The sequence below is a fragment of the Melopsittacus undulatus genome, chromosome 10 (genome assembly GCF_012275295.1).
Source record: "Melopsittacus undulatus isolate bMelUnd1 chromosome 10, bMelUnd1.mat.Z, whole genome shotgun sequence".
Lineage (NCBI taxonomy): Eukaryota > Metazoa > Chordata > Aves > Psittaciformes > Psittaculidae > Melopsittacus > Melopsittacus undulatus.
This window is the reverse complement of record NC_047536.1, coordinates 14420295-14442049: the sequence shown is the minus strand read 5'-3', so window position 1 is coordinate 14442049 and position 21755 is coordinate 14420295. Positions and strand designations below refer to the sequence as shown.

General features: G+C 50.8%; 1 protein-coding gene across 6 annotated transcripts in view; it reads right to left on the bottom strand.

Moving 5' to 3' along the window:
• Positions 1 to 74: 74 nt before the first annotated feature.
• Positions 75 to 21755, bottom strand: part of TCF7 (transcription factor 7) — a 64731-nt gene continuing 43050 nt past the window's right edge. Inside the window, exons 4-12 of one of the 6 annotated variants that reach the window (XM_034066597.1) lie at positions 17848 to 17980; positions 15107 to 15197; positions 11784 to 11870; positions 9845 to 9955; positions 9076 to 9238; positions 8755 to 8862; positions 7547 to 7595; positions 6516 to 6588; positions 3629 to 3647 (exon numbers count right to left, since the gene is read on the bottom strand). In XM_034066597.1, the coding sequence (XP_033922488.1) occupies positions 3644 to 3647; positions 6516 to 6588; positions 7547 to 7595; positions 8755 to 8862; positions 9076 to 9238; positions 9845 to 9955; positions 11784 to 11870; positions 15107 to 15197; positions 17848 to 17980 (819 nt within the window). In that variant the 3' untranslated portion in view covers positions 3629 to 3643. Of the gene's footprint in view, positions 3648 to 6515; positions 6589 to 7546; positions 7596 to 8754; positions 8863 to 9075; positions 9239 to 9844; positions 9956 to 11783; positions 11871 to 15106; positions 15198 to 17847; positions 17981 to 21755 lie in introns of all 6 variants that reach the window. The other 5 variants (XM_031047485.2, XM_031047484.2, XM_034066598.1 and 2 more) reach the window with 5 other exon arrangements.

Below are 21755 nucleotides of genomic sequence, written 5' to 3'. Positions count from 1 at the left end.
TTAGAATCTATTCATACAAATGATGAAGGGGAAAAAAAAGCAGCAGAATCCTCTTAACTTCCAAGAAATCATTATTTGAGAAGTTCAGATCAGAACTCCCAGTGGCCCATCTCAAAGAGCCCCTCTGGCAGTTACTTTATTTATAAAGCTATAAACATATTTTGAACATAAAAGCCAAAACCATACAATTCAATGAAGTAAAAAACTTACAACAAGAGGTGGATGTCACTGGACAAATGAAAGTACAGCTGCGACAATTGATCCCTGCTACATACATACAGTGCTTGTACTCGGCTTGAATGAAGTGGTACTTCCAGGCCTTGGACATTCAAACTGATTTCAGGAAGTCAAATGATGGATTTAAGGAAGAGTTGAAATTGCTGTGAAAAGAACTAAAAAAGGGCAAAGTTTTCCTTCTGTTTAAAAAAGAAAAAGAGCATTAACACAAACCAGGAACACTTCATGGGGTGTTTCTAAAGACACTTTCTGGTATTACTCAAGGTAACCTTGTTTTGGTGTTGGGGATCAGCCTTGGGCTGTGCTGCAGCTCTTGGTCACTGTTTTGTCTTGGCAATGGGCAACTTAATGGTCTCTTATCTTGTGTGTTTTGGAAGCTCTGAACTCTGTTCTGTTATTCCAGCCTAAAGTGAACATGCTGCAGGGCACTGAGGAGCAGTCTGAGCTTAGCCTGCAGCACTTGGGAGCAGAGGGCAGCTCTCCCTCTGCCTGTGTGGAGCAAGCACAGGTCAGAACACTACGGGCTCAAAAAGCAGGTGTAGCTGCTCCAGGCTGTGTGTGGAGATGCTGCCAAGGGCAGTGGGATTCACTGTGGGGACTGGGTGGGAATTGGATGGGATAAAGGGGCTCAGAGGAGGCTGTTGTAGGGATGCGCCCTGAGCCCCTGGGGAGACTGACCAAAGCAGCCTTGGAATGAGCAGGTGAAAGCCCTGGTGAGAGCTGCTCCTTGGGTAGGGATGCAGGTGAATAGGTCTGGGACTTACCCCTCAATTCCCACTGGTCTTATTTATGCCCATTTGCTTTTTCTCTTATTCCTTTCTTTGGTGCTAACTTGTTTTATAGAATCCCAGCCTGGTTTGTGTTGGAAAGGACCTTAAAGCTCCTCCAGTTCCAACCCCTGCCATGGGCAGGGACCCCTTCCACTGGAGCAGCTTGCTCCAAGCCCCTGTGTCCAACCTGGCCTTGGACACTGCCAGGGATGGGGCAGCCACAGCTTCTCTGGACAGCCCCATAATACCAATTGCATAGTAACTTACAACAGCTTTACACCAGTGCTGGGTTAAGCTACGCCACTGAGGCTGCTTTGTCCTCTGTGGTGTTTGCAGTGGCTGATGCTTTGACAGCCCCATACACTGCAGGTCTCAGTGACAGGCACGAGCTGAGCCATTGCTATTGTTCTGTAAAGCAAGTTTTGGGTGCGTTGTAAATACAAGTGGTAAAAAAAGACTTTGGGGGTGTCTGGGAAGAGCCTGAGCAGCAGCTTCTTGTTCAGCCCTGGTGCCTGCTCTTGTCTAAGCTGGCAAAGTAATGTAAACCAGAGCATGGAACTCCAGAACTAACCCCTCTCTGAGTGCAGTCAGTACATCGCCCAATGTATGGCAGGCATGGGGTCAGGTAATGCTGCTTCCCTAAGGGCTAAAATGATCCTTTCAAGCTTTACAATAACTCTTTTAAGCTTTAAAATGATTCTTTGAACCACTAAAATGACTTCATCCTGTCCAGGTTTGTGCAGGAGCTTTCATTCAGTGCTTCTGAAGTTACATTTACACAGGAGAAGAATAAAGCGACAGGTTCAGAGCTAAACTAAGACTGGACTTAAACCCAACTCTATGCTACTCTAAGCCAAACTACCTAAATAAAGGGAATAAACCCAAAGCTGTTCTACAGACTAATAATTTTCTTTTCAGACTTTGAGACATAAACTGGTTTAAAAAGTTCTGTTTAGTCCAATGTAAAAAAATTGGGTTTGTGGCTTTTTTTTGCATTAAGAAAAACAATATAAAAATATTTTTGTACATTATAAAGGTCATAAATTTCTGCAGTTCTACAATAATATTACTACATAATTTGTGTTCAGGACTTTAAACCCCAAGAAGTACAAAAACCAGACACCCCTCTCCCTCTGTGCGGTGTTATTTATCCCTTCACTGGTCTGGAACCTCTTTCAAGGAGGGGATGATTTGGGCTGAATTGGGTGGGGGGAGTCTGGAAACCCAAAGGAAATCAAGAAGTGATTGGATTCATTTGGGCTTGAGATGGGATCAAGTTGATCTCAGCCCGGCCACAGTGGGGTTGTGTTGGTCAAGCTCAAACATAAATAGAACACCAGAAAGTGGTGAAGGTTTTCAAGCTGGAGAGGACACACTGAACATTTGCCATCGTCCTGAGGGTGGAGGGAGGATCTTGTGCAGGTCCAAAAGCAGAGGAAGGGGATTTTAGGAAGTTACCCACCAAAGCATCACCAGAAGGGCTCTGAGGGTGCCTGGAGCAGGAGCTGCTGGACTGTGCTGGGGAGGGAGCTCCAGGGAGAGCTTTTAGGCTTTGCCCAGCATCCAGGGAGCTGTGACCATGATCTACAGAGGACAACCTCTGTTAGCAGGGGAGCCCCTGCACAGCCCCTGCAGTGAGCAATGGGCCCTCAGCCCTGCCAGGGGCTGGTCCAGCTCCTTCTGTGCTCAGTGCTTCCCTTCCCTCTGCCATGCTCATGGTGCACATCTTCATGAGACCCGTTACCTGTAACAGCACCTTGGGAACGTTCACCTCCTCGGCTGAAAAGCTCTTTTTCTCTATTATCCGGTCGGATCAAAGCCGGCATCACTACACTGAGTTTCAGCTTTTAAACTGCTCCTATTCCAGCCTTTCCAGCTCCATGGTGGAACGGCTACAAGAGATGTGTGAGTGAGTGACTACGCTTGGAAGCAGGGAGCAAAGGCAGTGTTAGGGTGATAGCACCTACCATCTACTGCAGCAAGCTGGGGAGGTGGGCTCTGCTTCCCACCATACCTGGAGATAATGCAATAAAAGAACCAAAACCTCCCAAACAAAGAAGAAAAGCAGCACAGGGCAGGGACAAAGGCTTGTTTACTCATCAGCACTTTAAATCTTGGCAAGTTCTCATTACCCTTTGTTTTGGAGATCACTTTTCTATCTTTAACACCTCTCCCACCCCCCAAAAGAAATAAAAACTAAAGGAGTTTTCCAGCATCCTCAAGGCATCCCATGTCCTAACCCTGCACGTTCTACAGTGCGATGGGGAATGTGGCTTCTGGTCCTTGGCAATGGGCACTGAAAGGAGGTACCCGGTGCCCGGGGGGGGCGCAGGACTATGTCCCCGTGGAGGCCACGCAGCGTGGAGGGGACTCTGTGGGCGTCCGTCTGGAGGAGCTGGAGGGGGGCTGGAGGTGAGCGGAGCCGGGGAAGGGGTCGGGGTGATCTCTGTGTGCGGAGTCAGCGGGGGCTGCGAGCTTGTCTGAAGGGAAAGCAGAGGAGATGCATTGGAGTGCGTCCAGAGGAGAGGGAGGGGAGTCTATAGCACTTCCATCGGAAGAAACTGGGCTGGCACAGCGTCCTTCTCCTTGTAGGTACCGAATGCACTTCTTTTTCCTCCTAGGGACAGTGGAGAGAGTTATCTGTGAATAAAGGGCGAGTTCAGGGTCATACACCAGACACAGAGCAGCGATCTGGACCCCCAGACCAGCGCCTCCACCCCCCGCCTCCCCGCCTGGGGATCGCCCCACACTGCGGCGCCGGGGCTGTGCTGCACTGCGACCGCCAGGCGGCGCTATAATGGCGGCCCAGCGGCGCGACTGCGCGGGGATGGGGGGGAGGAAACAGAACAGCAATGAAAGTCATAGAATAAAGGATAATAAACGAATAAAAATAAAACGATGAATAAGTGAATAAAATTAATTAAAATAAAAATAATGAATAAAAATAAACAAAAACAAAAGTTAAAATAATAGAATTTGAAATAACAAGTCAAAATAATGAAAAGCAAATTAATAAATCCCCAAATAATAAAAATAAAAGCAATAGACCCCAAACCAATAATATCAATAATGAAAGTCAAAATAAGAAGGTTGCTGAGGCGCTGGCACAGGGTGCTCAGAGAAGCTGTGGCTGCCCCATCCCTGGTAGTGTTCAAGGCCAGGTTGGACACAGGGGCTTGGAGCAAGCTGCTCCAGTGGAAGGTGTCCCTGCCTGTGGCAGGGGTTGGAGCTGGAGGAGCTTTAAGGTCCCTTCCACCCCAAACCACTTCATTAAACCTTAACCCCTTCTGCCTATCCAGTCAGTCCCTTGCACAGCCTTCACATACTCTGTGCTGAGCTGGTGTTTCCCTCTCTTGGTGTGACAGATCCTTCAACTGCTATGGGTCCTCGAGCATCTCAGGGTAGTTTTAAACAAAAGCGCTCTCAAGATGTCACTGTAACAGCAGGGAGGGAATAGTTCCTCTGCTGGGGATGGTATTAATGACTTTACAGCTAAAGCAGCTAAAGACACATCCTCCTCCCGCCCTGCTCCCTGCCTCCGTGTCTCATTTGAGGGAAACAGCTCAAGTGGAGAAGTTGCTAATGCGGGCACACACCTTTCTTTGATCTTCCTAATGAAAACCCAGACCGTGTTAGAATATGTATTAACTGGCCTGGTATTAAACATGACTTTGCACTGGCTGTGAACAAGGGAAGTGCTGTTACTGCTGGCAATGTCATCGTTAGCCATGGTGACCCCATTAATATGCTATGAAACACGGCAGTGCTGCTGAACCAAGTATTGAACTTGGAGGTTACTTTGCATGGGCTGTAATTCCCTGGAGCAGATGAGCCCGAGGAGAAGCTGTTTCCCACAGACATCCCAGGAGAAGCTGCAGGGTGGAGACTGTCAGTGATGATACCAAATGATCTGATTTAAAGTAATATGGGGAAAAGGCAGATCTGGTTGCTGATAATGAAGCAGTCAGTGGGCTAAGGCTGATGTGGCTGTTACACAGCTAAAGGTGTTTAGCTGAGATGCTGTGAGGGCTGGAGCAGCTCTGCTCTGGAGCCAGGCTGAGAGAGCTGGGCTGGGTCAGCCAGGGGAAGAGAAGGCTCCTGAAGGGGAGACCTGAGAGCAGCTCCAGTGTCTAAAGGGGCTGCAGGAAACCTGGAGAGGGGCTTGGGACAAGGGCCTGTAGGGACAGGCCAAGGGGAACGGCTTTAACCTGCCCGAGGGGAGACTGAGATGAGCTCTTAGGCAGAAGCTCTTCCCTGTGAGGGTGCTGAGGCGCTGGCACAGGGTGCCCAGAGAAGCTGTGGCTGCCCCATCCCCAGCAGTGTTCAAGGCCAGGTTGGACACAGGGGCTTGGAGCAAGCTGCTCCAGTGGAAGGTGTCCCTGCCCAGTGAGTGGAACCTCCTCAGTACATCCTGCATCTCTGAAGGTGATCAGAGCACACAGGACCGGAGCCCTTCAGCCGGCAGCAGCACAGTTAGTACAGGTACAGGGGAACTGCAGAACAGCCGTAACTGACCAGGGTTTGAGAGGCAAAGGTTAAAACACAGAAGCAAGCCGAGGTCTTGGAGCACTTCAGCAGCTGTGTTAATGGGGAAGCAGCGCAGAGGAGATGCTAGATTCAGAGCTGAAGTGAAGGCAGAGGCTGGAGAGCTGCTGTAGAGCTGCAGCCGTGCTCTGTGCTGCAGGATGGGGCATTGCTGTGTGTGTGATGGGGTCCCAGAAACCCCTCTGAGGACACTCAGTGATTTGTTAACGGACCTCATTAGTTAAATAAATGCTGTTTGATGACATTATCCTGTGTATAAGGGGCAAGCAGAGAGGTTTGCTGCTGCATGGGACGCAGCAGCAGCTCAGACCTAAGCTCACCGTGCCAGCAAGACCAGTGGACAAGCACTGCTGGGACTCTGCAGATGGTCAGATTTGGGTGCACTCAATGATTTCAGTCACTTCCATCTGCAGAAGCACTTGAAGCAATTCTTCCAGCTTTTGCTATAGTTTTACTGTCCCCTGGTCATGTCCATTCCCTACAAGCCAGAGGCACAGGGTACTTGCAAACTGCCCTGTTTGAGGCTTTCCCATCCCACCCATGGTGGGTACTGCAAAATTCCAGCGTCAAGAAGAGCTGGATCTTGTAATACATGGTTAGTCCCAGTATAAAATGGAAAAAGAAACCCATTAACTACTCACTGCTGGCCCTAGGGTTCTATTGATACAATAGAGAATCTCTAACAGGGGATGAAGAACCCTGCATCAGAGGTCTCCATCCTGGAACTAAGCTTTTAAGACCAGGGAAGCCCATCAGCTGAGAAGCACATACAGCATCACACCAACATTACCCTGGGGAGGCTGGGTACAAACCCCATGGAGCAGCCTGACCCTGGCAGCTTGGACAACAACTGACGGTGCCCAGAGCAAACCCCATCCCGCCTGGCTGGAGCAGCAGGAGGACACACGGAGCCAAACCCGCTCACCCAGGAGCACCCCAGCAGGAGGGGATGCTGATACACACCTGCACGGGCCGCACCAGTCCGTTTGTTGGTTGAGACCAAAGCGAGCTCTGCATTTCTTAGGAGAGGCAGGATCTGAACACAGAAGCATGCGTGGCGGAGAATGGGCAAGGCAGAGGCACAAAGAGGAGGAGGAGCAGGAGGAAGAAAAGAGGCAACATCATTTTAGCCACTTGAACGCACGACTCACAGACTACAACCCATGTTCCTGTAACAGAATGGAGCCAGCACCAACCTCTCCTGGAAAAAAGGGATTGTTAGGCAGTATCAGTGATCAGTGCTAGCAGCTGGGGAAGGAGGCTTGGGAAATGGCCTCAGCTGTGGGAATATGGGCACTGGCAGGCTCTTCACATTTCTTAAGTCTGGAAAAACTTCCAGATCCTAGAGGTGCTCCCTGCCCCCTGTGTCTGCATCCTTACCTGCTCCCTGCCTTTCCAGCAGTGACTAAATGGGACTGCCAGTGAGCTCAGACTGTGCATGGAAAAGAAGAGGAGGAAACGTTGCAGAAGCAGGCTGAAAGCAGAGTTAGTGCCAAGGAGACCCAGACATGGGTTATTCTACTGCTCTGCCCCCCCCCATTCCCCTTCCAGTTTTAATGGAAAAGCTATTTTCCATGGCCTTTCCTAAAGTGTTGCACTTTTACTGTATAATTATAGGGCTCATCATGGTTTTCTCCAGTGCTGTAAATGGGATTTGATCAGCACATGTCAGTGATCATTTGATCAGTGCTGGACTCACGCTCCCTCTTTCAGCCACCACCAGTGTCCTGCTGGGTACAGACAGCAGCTGATTTTCAATCCACAACGGGTGAAATGATCATTTCACAGTCAAGACATAGAGATGGATACTACCCATGTTCTCATTCAAATTTCTCTATGGAAAAGCCACAGAAATGTTAACTTGCTGCATCTTAAAAACCAAATAAATGTGTATTTCTTTAGTTAACTTGGGAGAATAAAAGGAAACATGGTAAAACATGACAACTGCTTTGGATTATCCCCTGTGAGGGGGTACCGAAGCCACACACATTTACCTGAGTTGGAATCTTGCTGCTTTTCCCGTGTTCGTCTCTTCTTTTTCCCCTAGGGAATCAAAGGAAAGGCTGTCAGGTCATGCTCTGAACTGAGGGTGCTGCACATGAGTTTTGGGGCTGCACTGGGTTGCTGGGGAAAGCTGCTGCTGTCTTTAATGTGGTGCCTTACACCCAAAGAGGAATTGCTTCATAACACAACCAGGAGGAGTGTTCCACATTTCCAATGGGAAAGAATGCTTTGGGAAATCCCCAGAAATGAACATTTAAATACTGCTTCTCTATTTCAGTCTTTTTGCAGCTCTGGACCCATCTCTCATTCTTCTTGCTCCCCTCACTAACAAGAAACCCCAATTATTTCCCCAAACTGCCTCTGATTCACAACACACAACTCCCCTCATCTCCTCAGGAGCTTATCATGAGGGCAGAGCAGCAGAGGAGCAGATCTGGCCTGTGTGGAGGAGGCAGCTCGCAGGGCTGCCTTTGACCTCTGACTCTGTCTATGACTTCTTGTGGTTTGAGTGAAGGTGGAAAGCCCTGAGCTGCGGTGAGCTTTTTCTTCAGTGTGGGAGCAACTGTATTTCCTGCCTGATATCCGCATCATGTGCTGCACAAGTGACCTACATTCCTCCTCCTCCTTCCTGCTCGAGCTCCAGAGAGAAAAGCATCTCTTACAACAACCACAAGACTTGAAGCAGCTTCTTGCCAGTGCTGGGAGAGCCAATGGGCACCTTTGGAGCCCACCATCCTCTGAAGGCATCTTCTGGAGCAATGAACCAGCCCTTGCCAACATGAAGGATGCTACAGGATGATTTCCATGGAGGAAAATCTTGGAGGATCATGGTGCCTTGCTCTCATGATGCTGCTGCCCTCCAGATGTTGCCACATTTGGTGCTGCTCTAAGGGCAGCTCTGGGGGGCAGCAGCATCCAGCACTGATCATGCAAAGCTGCATACGGATGCTGAGCTCCTGCTCTGTGCTTGTAAGGAGGCAGGGACATTGTGCTGCTGCAGGGAAATGCAGGCTTGGGGTGCCCCATGACCTCTGCTCTTTCTGCATCACCTCTGCCCTCTTTTGGGGGTGGTTTTGGTCTGTTTTGGCATTACCAGGGACAGACGGGTTGTTTGGCCAACCCCAGCTGTCAGCCCCCCACCCCGCGTCATTGTAGACCTATGCCATGGGGAGGGGACCTGAGTGCAGCAGCCACTCACGTAGTTGTCCCTGGCAGACCAGCCGGGGTAGAGCTGCATGTGGAGCTGCCGTTCCTTGCGAGCCAGTTCGTAGTACTTGGCCTGCTCCTCCCGGGACAACGCGTGCCACTGCAAGGACAAGTGACAGTGAGATATGACCCCATTGTCCCCCCCTGCCCATCCCACCACGGGCACCCCGCTCTAAAGCACATCCGATTCCATGTGTTTAAGGGATAAGAGCACCCAGTTTTGAAAGCAAGATGATTGTTCTGTACTTAAGAGCAGCTGCAAGGGATGGGGATGCTGCACTGCGGTGATGGTGCTGAGCCCGCGTGTCCTTACCCTCCGTCCCAGGATCTGGTTGATGGCGGCGCTCTCTTTCAGGGTGCACTCAGCAATGACTTTTGCCCGCATTTCTTTCATATACAACATGAAAGCATTCAGGGGCTTCTTGATAGTGGGCTTCTTGGCTTCCTTCTCTCTCTTTGGTTCTGGTTGAGGTTTCCTTGGTAGGACCAAAGGAGGAGCTGTCAGCATTAGGTGCTTCCAGCCTGGCTGCCTGGTGGCACCACGCTCTAAAGACTCAACACCAAACCAACCCGATGGAGGGACCTGAGATCTGCACACATGCTGCTGCCTGATGCAGGCAGAGCTCAGTGTTCATCCACCCTCCTCCCCATGCAAGTATTAACAGTGATAAATTAAATGGGTATTAAAGCATTAATGCTGTTGAGCCCTGCTGGCTCAACTTCCAGCTTCTCAGGGGAGAGCATTCCAATAACTAAAAAGGGCTGACAAGAAACCTGCAGAGGGGCTTTGGACAAGGGCCTGTAGGGACAGGGCAAGGGGAGTGGCTTGAACCTGCCAGAGGGGAGACTGAGATGAGCTCTTAGGCAGAAGCTCTTCCCTGTGAGGGTGCTGAGGCGCTGGCACAGGGTGCCCAGAGAAGCTGTGGCTGCCCCATCCCTGGCAGTGCTCAAGGCCAGGTTGGACACAGGGGCTTGGAGCAAGCTGCTCCAGTGGAAGGGGTCCCTGCGTGGCAGGGGTTGGAGCTGGATGAGCTGTAAGGTCCCTTCCATCCCAAACCATGACTATGATTCTATGAACTCACATGTTCCTGTCATAGTGCTCCATCTCTTGCTTGCCGGAGTGGGGCACGATGGCGGGGTGTGGGATGCCAGTGGTGTGCATGCCAGAGCCCAGCATCAGTGGGTGAGTGAACCTGCAACAGAGAGCGGATGAGCCAGCCGGGAGGGCTGTGCTGGGAATGCTCGGGATGCTGGGGCAGCTGGAGCGGTGTCTCACGAGCCGGCACTCTGACGAGGCAGAAGCAGACGGGAAAGCAAAGGACATGGAAAGCAAACCTGTGAGTGCGGCGATGCTGGTGCAGGGCAGGCAGCTGCCCACCAGCCCTGGGTTGCCCCCACTGCTGGAATGGGGCTGGAAAGAGTCTGGGTGCTGCCATGAGGAAGCCAGCCTGATCAGGAGCCAGCCCAACTGAGATCAAGGGTGCTTTCAACCAGTGGTTTCAGCTACTCAGATCTCTGTTGTTGCAATATCTTATGAGCACTGCAGAAAGGAACAACAAACTCAACCCAGGTTTGGATGGGAGAGATTAGGACCACCCTGCACCTTTCTTTTAACAGAAGTAGCATGAGTCTGAACATGAACCGAACTGCAACTCTAGGAGGTGCACCTTCCCTAAGCAATGCTCTCCACCAACACAGCTCTGAGATCATGAGAGGTCTCGCTAGCTTTCAGGCTTCATTAGCTCCCTCGAGAGTTTCAGAGGGTAAAGCCAGCTTTGCCAAGCTTGCCACGTTATGGCTGCAGCTTGAGATGGCAGAATTGCCCATGGGAGATGAACTGTTCGTTAGATATGCTGGCACGGAAAGAAAAGCTGTTTAATTGACTCCACCAGCACAGTCTGATCCTTATCTGACCAGGTGTACTTTCAGGGCTGCAGCAGGGCTGCAAAACCCATCCCAAATCCTGCAAGCAGGAGCTCCCGTGCTGGGCTCAGGAGGCTGATGGCCTCCAAAGGCAACCGTTAGCTCCTTTCTAGCCTTCATCATCAAGGCTGGGCAAAGCAATACCCCAGTGAGTAAGGAGGGCTGACAGTGTCCTTCACCTCTGCTGCAGGGCTAAGGGGCTGCCTGGATCCAGGGATGCATGGATGGAGGTTTTTGCACGGCTGAGGGCTTGCATGGCTAAGGGTTTGCATGGTTTTCCTGTGGGAAATCTCCGCTAATGGCTCTTCAGGGCAACATAAAGCAGAAGCAAAAGCTGCTGTGTGAGCACATGTGGTGTGCACAGGCATCCCTAGTGCTGTTCACTGGGACATCGCTGGGCTCTGGGTGTATTTACAGAGGGCAGTATTTGGTCCTGGGTGACCACAAACTTGCAGTATGAATGGTGCTGTGCTGTGTGGCTCAACCCACCCACTATTTATGGCAGGTTGTGCTGCAGGGGCACATCCTTGCAGGGAAAAGCAAGGCAGTGACATGGCCATCTCCTGCTGACCCTTTCCCATGTGCTGAGTCCAGCCCATGCTCTCGGCCTGATGATGGGATGGGGAAGGTAGAGGCTGCACTTCAGTCTCAGAGAGCTGACTTATGCTGATGGGAGAACAGCAGATCACTGCCCGCTGCCTGTCCTGCTTCAAAGGCTGGGAGCAAGTAACACCGATCAGTCCCCACAGAGCAAAACTCAGTGGTGTGGCAGCAGGGATATATTCAGGCTTAGGGTTGTGACAAGGAGCAAAATCCTCAGCAATGGATTTCACCCTGTTTTCCCAATGCTGAGCTGAAGACAGGGGTTTCTGCTTTGGTTTGACTTGTGCTGATGAAACCTCAGTCACTCTGCATCCTCCTGCGATGCTCCAGGTTCCCCTGAGCACCCTTTGGACCAGACAAGGCCTAAAACCTCCTTCTCTTCCCATGGTTACCACGGGAAGCGGGTGGCCGTGGTCTGCTGCAAGCTCCATTGCACACACTGCAAGCTGCGAGCGGGGCCGAGCTGCTGCCCTGGCTCACACAGCTCATACTCACCTGGAGAAAGAAGCCCCAGCAGAAAGCGCTGACGAATACGGCTGCCTAAATCCACATGACGGGAGCGGATAGACAGACTGGCTCTGCCTGGGATCGGGAAGAAAGAGTCTATAAAGTATCCACAGCTACGTGGTGTCTCCTAAAGATTCTCTTTGCTAAGGGGACTTGGAGCACCGATGCCCCAGCTCTGACTGGCGGGATGCTCCTGGTGTCCCCTGGGCTTTAAGGGGCAGGATATGGACTTTATTTTGGGAGAAGCTGGGCCTCCCTGCAAAGGTTTGGATCCAAGTGACCCCCCTCTGTCCCTGATGCAGTAACTGCAGCACTGAGCTTATCCTGTTCAAATGCAAAATGCAGAGGTGTGCTGAAGGGTTAGGACATGCGGCTATCATACGGAAGGAGTCACTTAAAAGACCACGCTTAGACCAAAAAACCCTAAAGCATGGTCAGAGCCTCTCTCTGTGTGGTGCACAAGAGACTGCATTGTCATGGGCTGCACTGGGAAGATGCCCAAGGACAGGAATGGAGAGCAAGCATCTTGCCCAGGCTTTATAAATGCTCTGATTTCCCCAGGGCATCATTTTAAGGATGCCCATCGTTTTTAAACACACCAAAACCTCAGTCCTACCTTTTTTTTCAAAGCCATTTCGTACTGGGGACCAGGCATGTACCAGACTGGAGCTGGGAATTATTCCTGAGGTAGTAAAATAACTATGCAGGAAGTTCCTTGTTGTTCCCAGCAAGGGAACCCCCCTTGTTTTCATATGGAGATAGCTCAAAAACACCCAGGCTTGTTCTGCAAACCTGACAGAAGATGCTTCCAGCCTAAAAGTGTGCATAGAAACTGGGGTGCCTATGGAGGGCACAGTGCTTAAATCCATGCTGATGCTCATGCTCCCTGCAGCCAGGCTGCATAAAGCTGTGCTTAAGACCAGCATCAGCTATTTTCAGCTCTAACAAGCAATAAAAAGGCCCATTATCATTAAGTGCAGTGCCTTGCAAGGGAGCTCCTGGATGCCAGGGATTTTTCAGGGCTAAAGATAGTTTCTGCCCTGAAGAGGAATAACGACAGGCCCTGGAGCTTTGCTGGGGAGGAGGGTTTCTGTTTGTGCTGCTCCGGGAGCTGCTGTGTCTTGGCTTGAGTGGATCTGTGTTCAGGAAAGGCTGTGTTTACACCCTGCCAGGCAGAAGCCCTCTCCCACCCCTTAGATGTCGGCGGGTATAAACAGCCCAACAAACAGCCAAGTGCTACCCTGCATGGGGAAGCTGAAATACCCTTTGAAGTCAAAGGCGGCTGCCCCAGGGCTGAGAAAACACTCGGAGCTCATCCAGAAGCGACACACATTACAGCAGAGCAATGCAGCGATAGAAAAGGGCACTGGAGGCTTCATCCAGCCTGAGTCTGACGTGCAAATGAATGCAAGGGCTAAACCAGTCCCTAACGGTTGGGAATGCGCGATTACGGCTGTGTCACTCGGTGATGGGAGGGGAAAAAGACACGGGATGGGCATGGAACGGCTGCAGTGGCATTGGCAATGCTTGAAGCAGGTGAGGGACACAGTTCATAGGCTCCTGGGTGATGTTTGCTGCCAGGCTCCCGTGCGTAAAACTCACTTGACTGGACTTGGAGGCTTTTATCTGACTGTCATCCCAGCTAATTACAGAGGGTGACTGCAGCTCCTCCTCCTGAGTGCTCAGTGAGAACAAAACCCATTTCTGACCAGATCCTGGAGGAAAAGCTGCTTCCTGCGTATGGCACCGGCTAAAGCATCCCCAGCACAACCATCCTGCACCCAGCCCCTGCTGCCTGATGCATGGGGGTCAGTGCTGCCACAACCCTTCTATGCTCTGGTGCTTCTGCACCCAACCACAGTGAGCCTCAGCTGAGCACTGGGCACATCAGGAGTGGTTTTTGGCCTCTCTCCATAAATCTGTGGCAGGCGAAGGGGTAAGCAAAGGCTCTGTTATAGACACGTGTGCTTTGAGGTGCTGCTCTCTGCTCCGTCAGGCCGTTGGCTGCTTTACTGTATCTGCTCTGTTAGTCACTTCTGAACGTGTCTGACGAGGTTGCTTGAGGATGCCAAACCCCTGCAATGCTGGAGCAGCTCTCAGCAATGCGAACTCCCTCTGCCACCAACCAACCAACAAAACCCTTGTGCAAATAAATCAGGCTTCCTTCCCAGGGCTGCCCCCAGCACCACCCCACCCCACGAGTGGACCTTGCATTGGGCAAACAGGCTCCTTCCTCACCCCCAACTCTTGCTTTCATGTTACAGCACAGTCACCCCAGCACTTGTTTTTCCTCAGGATGAATCACATCGTGTGAGGAGTTAAATCATCACCCAAGAGTAGTAGATTTAGCACAGAAGGCAAAATGTAATCTCTTTGAAGCCAAGCTCTGTATCAAAAGCCTCAGCCTCTGTTTCCTTGTGGTTAAATATCTGGAACATTAGATTCATAAACAAAACAAACCAAAAAGCTAACATTTTACTTTGTGTTTTAATACGCTTCGCCTCTCCCATTCTGTAATACCTGCTTGTACCTGGAGGTCTCTGCTGGGCTTTGCTGGGGATCTGCCTGCCCCACAATCACCCTCCCCATATTCTCCCCCTGTCCCGGCCACCAGGCTCCTCATGAGCCTCTACAAGGCCCCTGTGTCACTGATGGGCATGAAAATTCACCTGAAGAGTAACAATGCCCATATGGCAGTGCCAGACCAGCTCCCTCCATGTCCCTACCATCATGGTGACAAAACCCAGGGGCAATGACCACAGAGCCCAAACTGATGCATTTTTAACTCATGTCCCTAGGGCAGGTTTCCCAATGGGTTCTGCTTTCTGGGATGCTCCCCTGTGTATCAGGCCCTGAGAAGCATTGTGGCTGAGCGGATGGAGCATCCCACTGGATGACACTGTGCCAGTGGCATACTCAGGGAAAGCACTGTTTGTGCTGAAAACCCCAGTGAGGAGAAAATTACCTCCTACTCAAAAAGAGAGGCTTTTGTGCGATTAAGAGAGGTGGGTAGAAAGCTCTCCCTGGGTTTCCTAATCCGCACAGGCAGCTAGATGTAAGGCAGGAGACAGTTCTGAATCAGGCAGGTTGTAACCCTGCTTCAAGCATACCCCAGCTGGGACAAAGCCTTCAGCCTCTCCAAATACCTGCTCCCCATCTCTAAAACAACTCTAAATCCTCCTCCCCACCATGCAGCATACGGAAGGGATGGAGACGTGTGAAAGCACCATGGAGGTTACAGAGAATGGCTGCACATGTTTGTTCCTTGCATGGAGCAGCCAGTGGGGCTGGGGCTGAGCCCCTGCACTCACCATCCCATCGACGGCGTGATCTGTCCGACTCCACCGGGAGGGAGGGGGTAGAATCCGGGGATGTCTGAGGTCTGGGATGGACGGTGCACTCCTGGGAGAAGGGAGAAGGGAAAAGGAGGTGAGCTGGACTCAGCACACTGCTCCCCAAGCGACCCAAAAGCTCCTGACCCCCTGACTGCTCCATCTACAGGCACTCATGGGCAGCAGGGAATGCATGTGAAATAGGTGTCTGCAAGCAGCAGGATATTGTAATTGCCCTTTTTATTGCTGTGGTTCTCTTTGTGGGGATGTGGTGGGTCATCCGTGTTGCTGCAGAATCACAAACACTCATAATATGACGGAGAAGGCAGGTTTGCTCCTGCACAAGCAGCATCCCTGCTCCGGGCTACCCTGAAGCCAAGCAGCAGTTTGCTTTGGTAAGGATTTGATGGACTCCAGACATCCCTGTGCCTTTCCAGAGTGCCTCTTGGTCAAAGCCATTCCTACACCCCTTTCAGTCATCACCTTCCTTCCCATCAGTCATCCCTAGGACGCCCCAGGAGTGGCCAGTGGGGATGCTCCAGCAGCATCTCTGCTATCTCAATTCTAAACCATGAGTCCTTGTTCAAAGCAATCATTTCACGGGCTCTGTGGGTGCCAAGGAAGAGTGGAGGTGGGTATGGTGCCAGCTGGGAATTCACCCTTCACACGGGGAATCCCTGTGTGATCTTCAAAGCTGCTGGCACGGGTGGCATGGCCAGAGGAGACAGCCACAGCTCCTATCTGGACTTGAAAACAGCCTGGGGGCTGCGGGTGGGACTCAGACAACCAGCAAAGGAGCCTCCAGCTAAGCCCCAGACTGGAAACTGGAGCTGAGCACTGCTGCAGCATCCTGTACTGCTGGCAGCTACAGAGCCTCTGAGCAAATATCATGTACAGAGATTGTCCAGTAGCTGTCCTGAGCAAGAAATGCATTGGATAAATGGGTGAGTAGCTGCAAGCAGCTTAAGCCTGGATTATTCTCCTGGGTGTACTAATGATAAATTATGATTTAGGAATGATACCAGCAGATTCCAAACATCTTATTAGGAGGCAAGTAAAATATGTAACCAAATTGAAAGAAAGATGGATAGTGTGAGATTTATGTACAGCTGTGCTCAAGTGGGATACAGCAGCCCACTGAAGGTCAGACAAATCCAGCCTCCACATTAGGCAGCTGCCAGGGTTTCCTGGGATTTGCACCTCCAACAAGTTGTGTGAGCCAGAGCACCAGTTCTTCTCGCTGGCCCAGTGGCTGGGCACCAGCCACTGACTCAGAAGATCCTGCTTGTACTTCCTTGTCTGCATGTCCTTGGGCTACTGTGAAATACTTTAAAGGGATGCTGTGAGAATGAGTAGATGGTGACTGCAAGTGCTTGCATTGGCTGACAATGGGAAATATTTCAGGGATGAGGACAGAGATGGGACACATCCAGGAAGAGTGGGGAAGGAAACCTTCAACCCAGCAGTGCAGGGATGGGGCATGCAAAGTTAGCAAGCTGCACCACAGAGGTAGGTCCCAGCTGAGGATGGTGGTCTGAACCTCTTCACAAACAGGACTGGGGATCTCTCTGGGATGGACAGACTCCCCCTGCCCCTGTAAATGTACATGGTAAGCAGGAAAGGGGAAACTGGAAAGGAAACCAGGATGTGCCTGTGTATCTCTTACACTGGACCTAAATCCTCCTCATCAGCATCCCTGATTGAGTTCAGGACCTGACCTCTTCATTCAGACCAGGGATAATGCAGCCTGTCCTCCAGCCAGGAGCATCCTCAATCTCCACTGTTTTATCAGTGATATTAACTTGTTGAGGCTGATATCTCTGGGATAGTTTGGATCCAAACCTGTGCCTTTGCCCAAATCACAACTGTTCACTTTATGCCCCTGTTTTCACATTGATTTCTGGGCTGTGACGGACCCTGAATTCTTTCCTGAATGTACTCTGACACAAACCCATGAATTCACTTGCTTTCGCATGAAATCAAGACTGGATTTGCGTAGAAACCTGGGTAATGTGAACAGATGTTGAACAATCCTGTTGCATTAATGTAAGGTTGAGATAAGTTTGATTTTACAGTCAGCTTGCCAGCAACCCACAAAGAACAACGGGCTGGGGTGAATTTCTGTGCACATACCTGTAATTCACAGTGCAGGGTTTAACCTCGACCTACTGTACTTTCCTTTGCAGCCTCAGGAGCCAATTGACGTGTCCTGCATTCACACAGGAACCCAAAGAGCCAAGCTGTGTGACAACCACACAACGTGTGGCTACGGACACACACATGTAACAATCCAGTCAGCTATCAGACTCCCATCCTATCTAGTCAAAATATTTCCTGTTTCAAGCATTTATTTTCTCAAAATGACAACCTGACAACAGTTTGGGTATGAGTCAAAGGAAAGATTACTTTCCATTTTCTGGTTGACTCTTAGACTTCATCTCGCAGGCTCTGGTCTGGTCCCAAGCTACAGGACAGCTTGCACAGAGAACTGAACACATTTGATCAGCAGGGTTGGGGTTTCTGATGTCAAACTCCTCCTGACCACGATTACAAAGCATTGCCAATGAGCTAAAAAAACTCCTACTGCTGAGCACCGTCCCAGCTCACCAAAGCTCTTGTCATCTCCCATTGATTTGGGAGCAGGGAGGTGCCAGCCTTGGTCTCAGTGGTCCCCAGCACTGTGCCCCTCCCATCACACAGGTCCCCAGTGATGCCATTACCTTGCTTCTGGTTGATGTCAGCGGGCAAGTGGGGTGAGTGGGAGCCGTGGCTGAAATGGTCGTTGCTGTAAGGGATGAGCGGGGTGAGCGGGTGGACGCCGTGTGACGGCTGCACAACAGGAACCTTGTTGGACTGCAAGACACAAGGAGGGAGAGGGCTCAGAAGCTGTCAGGCTCCCTGAGCAACGAGGGACAGAGCCCTTTGCAGTCCTGTTGTTACAGGTGAGGCTGGGAATTACTGTAAGTCCCCAGTGACTCTCCAGGACAAGGCAGAGAATGAATGTGCTTGCCTGCCTAAATAAACACTATAGCTTCCTGCAAGAAAACCCCACAAATGAAGCAACGACAGCAGCTGAACACAACCGCATGGGTAGGGGGAAACCAGCTCCGATCATAGAACCACAGAATTATGGAATGGTTTGGGTTGGAAGGGACCTTAAAGCTCCTCCTGCTCCAACCCCTGCCACGGGCAGGGACGCCTTCCACTGGAGCAGCTGTGTCCAGCCTGGCCTTGAACACTGCCAGGGATGGGGCAGCCACAGCTTCTCTGGGCACCCTGTGCCAGCGCCTCAGCACCCTCACAGGGAAGAGCTTCTGCCTAAGAGCTCATCTCAGTCTCCCCCCTGGCAGGTTAAAGCCATTCCCCCTTTTCAAAACATTTCCAGTATCTTTTATTCAGAAGGAATGCTACAAGCATGTTCCCCAATGCACTGCTCGCGTTTTTGTCCTTGTGCTACCACAGGGTCTAAATCTGGACTTTCACATCCTGCACATTCACTCTGAAAGCCAAGCTTGGGCTTTCCTAACCGGGACTGGGTGAGCCATGCTGAGGGCAATGCCTTTGAGAATGGAACGTGGTCACCTTGGGATGCAATCCCCATGGATCCAAGCTCTGGGAGGAGGACTGGAGGGAGCTGAAGCAGTGCTGGGGATGCAACAAACCCCCTTGTAGCTACTCCTGGTTACACATGCTGAGGCCATTGGAAACCAACATCATTGTAAAAGGCGCTTTTTGGTGAACACAATGGGGGGTATATCTGTGTGATGGAGCAGAGTTGGGGGGAACTGTTCAACAGAGCTGCAGAGCTGTAAGGAAAACACACACACACACAAACAGACATGCACACACACACACTGCTGCCTCTGCCAGCCTCCTTGCCTCCAGCGTCTCAAGCTGCTCCCTACATGCCCGGTTTCGCCCATGGTTGCCTTTAAACCCAAACTGGCTTTGCCTTGGTGGTGGAATGTTAGGATTTGTCCCAGATACATCCAGAAAGAGAAACAGGACTGACAGCACCCCAAAATGGGGAGAAAATGAGCACGGACCAGGTACGACCGCTCTGCAGGGGCTGCGGGTATTGCTGGCCTGACTTCTTGTGTCCCACCAGGACATCTATGGATGATGTGTTGTGTGGATTTTGGCAAGTCATTTATGATCTACAAAAGGAAGACTGAGGAAAACGTGGGCCCTCTCTGGAAGGAAATGAGAGGCCTGGTTACCTGGGAGAAGGCTGAGTTACTCAATGACCTTTCTGCCTCAGTCTTCCCCAGCAAGAGCTCCAGCCACACTGCTCAAGTTACAGAAGGCAAAGGCAAGGACTGGGAGAATGGAGAACAGCCCTCTCTAAGAGAAGATCATGTCTGAGAACATCTAAGGAACCTGAGGTGCACAAGTCCATAGGACATGACAAGATGTATCCATGGGTCCTGAGGGAACTGGTGGATGCATTTGCTAAGCCGCTGTCCATCGTATCTGAGAAGCTGTAGCACATGGAAACTAAGGATGTGTTTGATTGGTCACATCCAACCCAAACCATTCTATGATTCTACAATCTATCTGAACTTCTGCAGTGTTTGACACTGTCCCACATGACATCCTTGTCTCTGAACTGGTGAGACATGGATATGATGGATGGACCACTCAGTGGATAAGGAATTGGCTGGATGATTGCACTCAGAGAGCTGCAGTGAGCAGCTCCATGTCCAAGTGGAGACCAGTGACAAGTGGTTCTGTGATCTCTGGGCTTGATTCAGGGGTGCCTTTCACTTTGGTAATGATTCTGCTCAGGCAGAGTGAGCCCACAATGCCAGCTGGCTTTGGTGGAGGTGGAGAGGCCAGAGCTGATGGCTCTGGAGGACCTATCCTGGACCTCTCCTTGCTGCTCTGATTTGCTTGCACAGCAGCCCAAGAGCCCTGGGCAAGTCCTGTGTTTTGCATCCCTCTTCCAAGGAGGAAATCCATGAAGCGGAAAGGAAGAGACCGATGGAGATGCTGCTTTACATCTGTCTACCCCACAAAGGCTGCTCATGCAAATGGAAACCAAGAGGCACAAAGGTTTGCATTTAAGAATGAATGAAAATCCTAATCCCTGATGTTTAGCAGGTGTAGATTTACAGCATACAGAGGGATACTGGGAATGTGACCCCCCTCCCCAGCACAAACTAGTGTGGTACAGTCCTGCAGCAGGGCCATGGGCTATGTGGGTTTCCCATCAGGAGTGGCTCTGAGCTGGTTCCTGCTTAAATATACATTTGGAGCTCTGAGCTTTTACTGTTCTTGCCCTTGAAATGAGATGAAGAGCTTTTCAGTGATATTCCTAAAACTAGCCATGGTTTAGCCTATTTAAGAGACAGAAACCTTAATTAGGGGTATGCAGTTCTATGTGTACATTGTACCATGACACTGGAGCAGAATGAGCTCAATTCTAAGCTGCTTTGAAAACCTTGGCTTAAGCATTTCAAAGTGGGGCAGATCTTTCCTCCCCATCTGCACCACGCCTGATCCAGTGCACAGCACCAGCCACCAGCCCCACTGTCTGATGACTGGTAACAGCTTCTGGAGCAATGACAGAAGACACAGACCGCTACAAAGGCAGCTGAACAGTCCTGCTACTGATCCACAGGATACCTCACCAGTGAAAAGCACAGAGCACGTGTGGTTACAGCAAAGGCATGGCCTGTCCTCCTTCTCCATCGAAGCAGAAGGTTGTTAACTTGGCAGTACAATAGACTGCAGCTCAGTTGCTTGGATTTCCCATGAGTCCAGATGGGAAACAAGATGTTGCACCAGTAAGAAGAGCTGCCCTTTCCCATGTCCCTTTTTCATTTGCTCTTGCCTTGCTCATTTTCTCCTACTCTTTAAAGGCATCAAAAGCTGTTGGGGAAGGATGCTTAGGAAGGAGGAAAGACAAAAACTTCTGCAGGTGGCTATTCATCCCCTTCCCACTTCCTCCATTAGGGAGTTTATTACAGGAATCCATCTCCCACTTGAACCAACCAAGGAAAAAGGAAAACTCCTTCACTGTTGATCCCTGGTTTAAACACAGCTGCTAATGGTTGTGGTCCATGGCCATGTCTGCATCTCCTGGCTGGCTCCAGATGTGCTGTGGCTGCCACACGTGTCTTTGCTGTGAAATCCTACCCCATTTACAGAGATCTGCGTGTTGGGGAAATGGACTCAATTCCTCTTCTCTCACAAGGTCTAGATTTAATTCCTGCAGCACACAAACTTTGAAGAGGCTTTTCAAAGCCAGAACCTACCAGCTGACAATGGCTTATGCCATCAACATAACCTGATGTGTTTTCTGCTCTGAATGGACTGATTTAATCTGAGGGCATTGGTTTAGTGTCCTCTCAGCAGGTCCCCTAGGAGGCTGTGGGGTGGTGCTGCTGGGACACCATGGGGATATGCTGTGGTTTGGTGAAGCATCTTCTTGCATCTCTTCCCCAAAGCTGTGTTTCAATACAGCTCAGAGCAGTGGTGATGGAGCTGCTCACTACCCACACACCCAAATTAGCACAATGCCAAGCATCATGGCTCCAACCCCAAGTCACCCTAAGTCATCTGCCGTCCTTCCGTAGCTGTGGAGGCACCTGAAAGGGCTCTGAGGACAGCTTTATCTCATCCC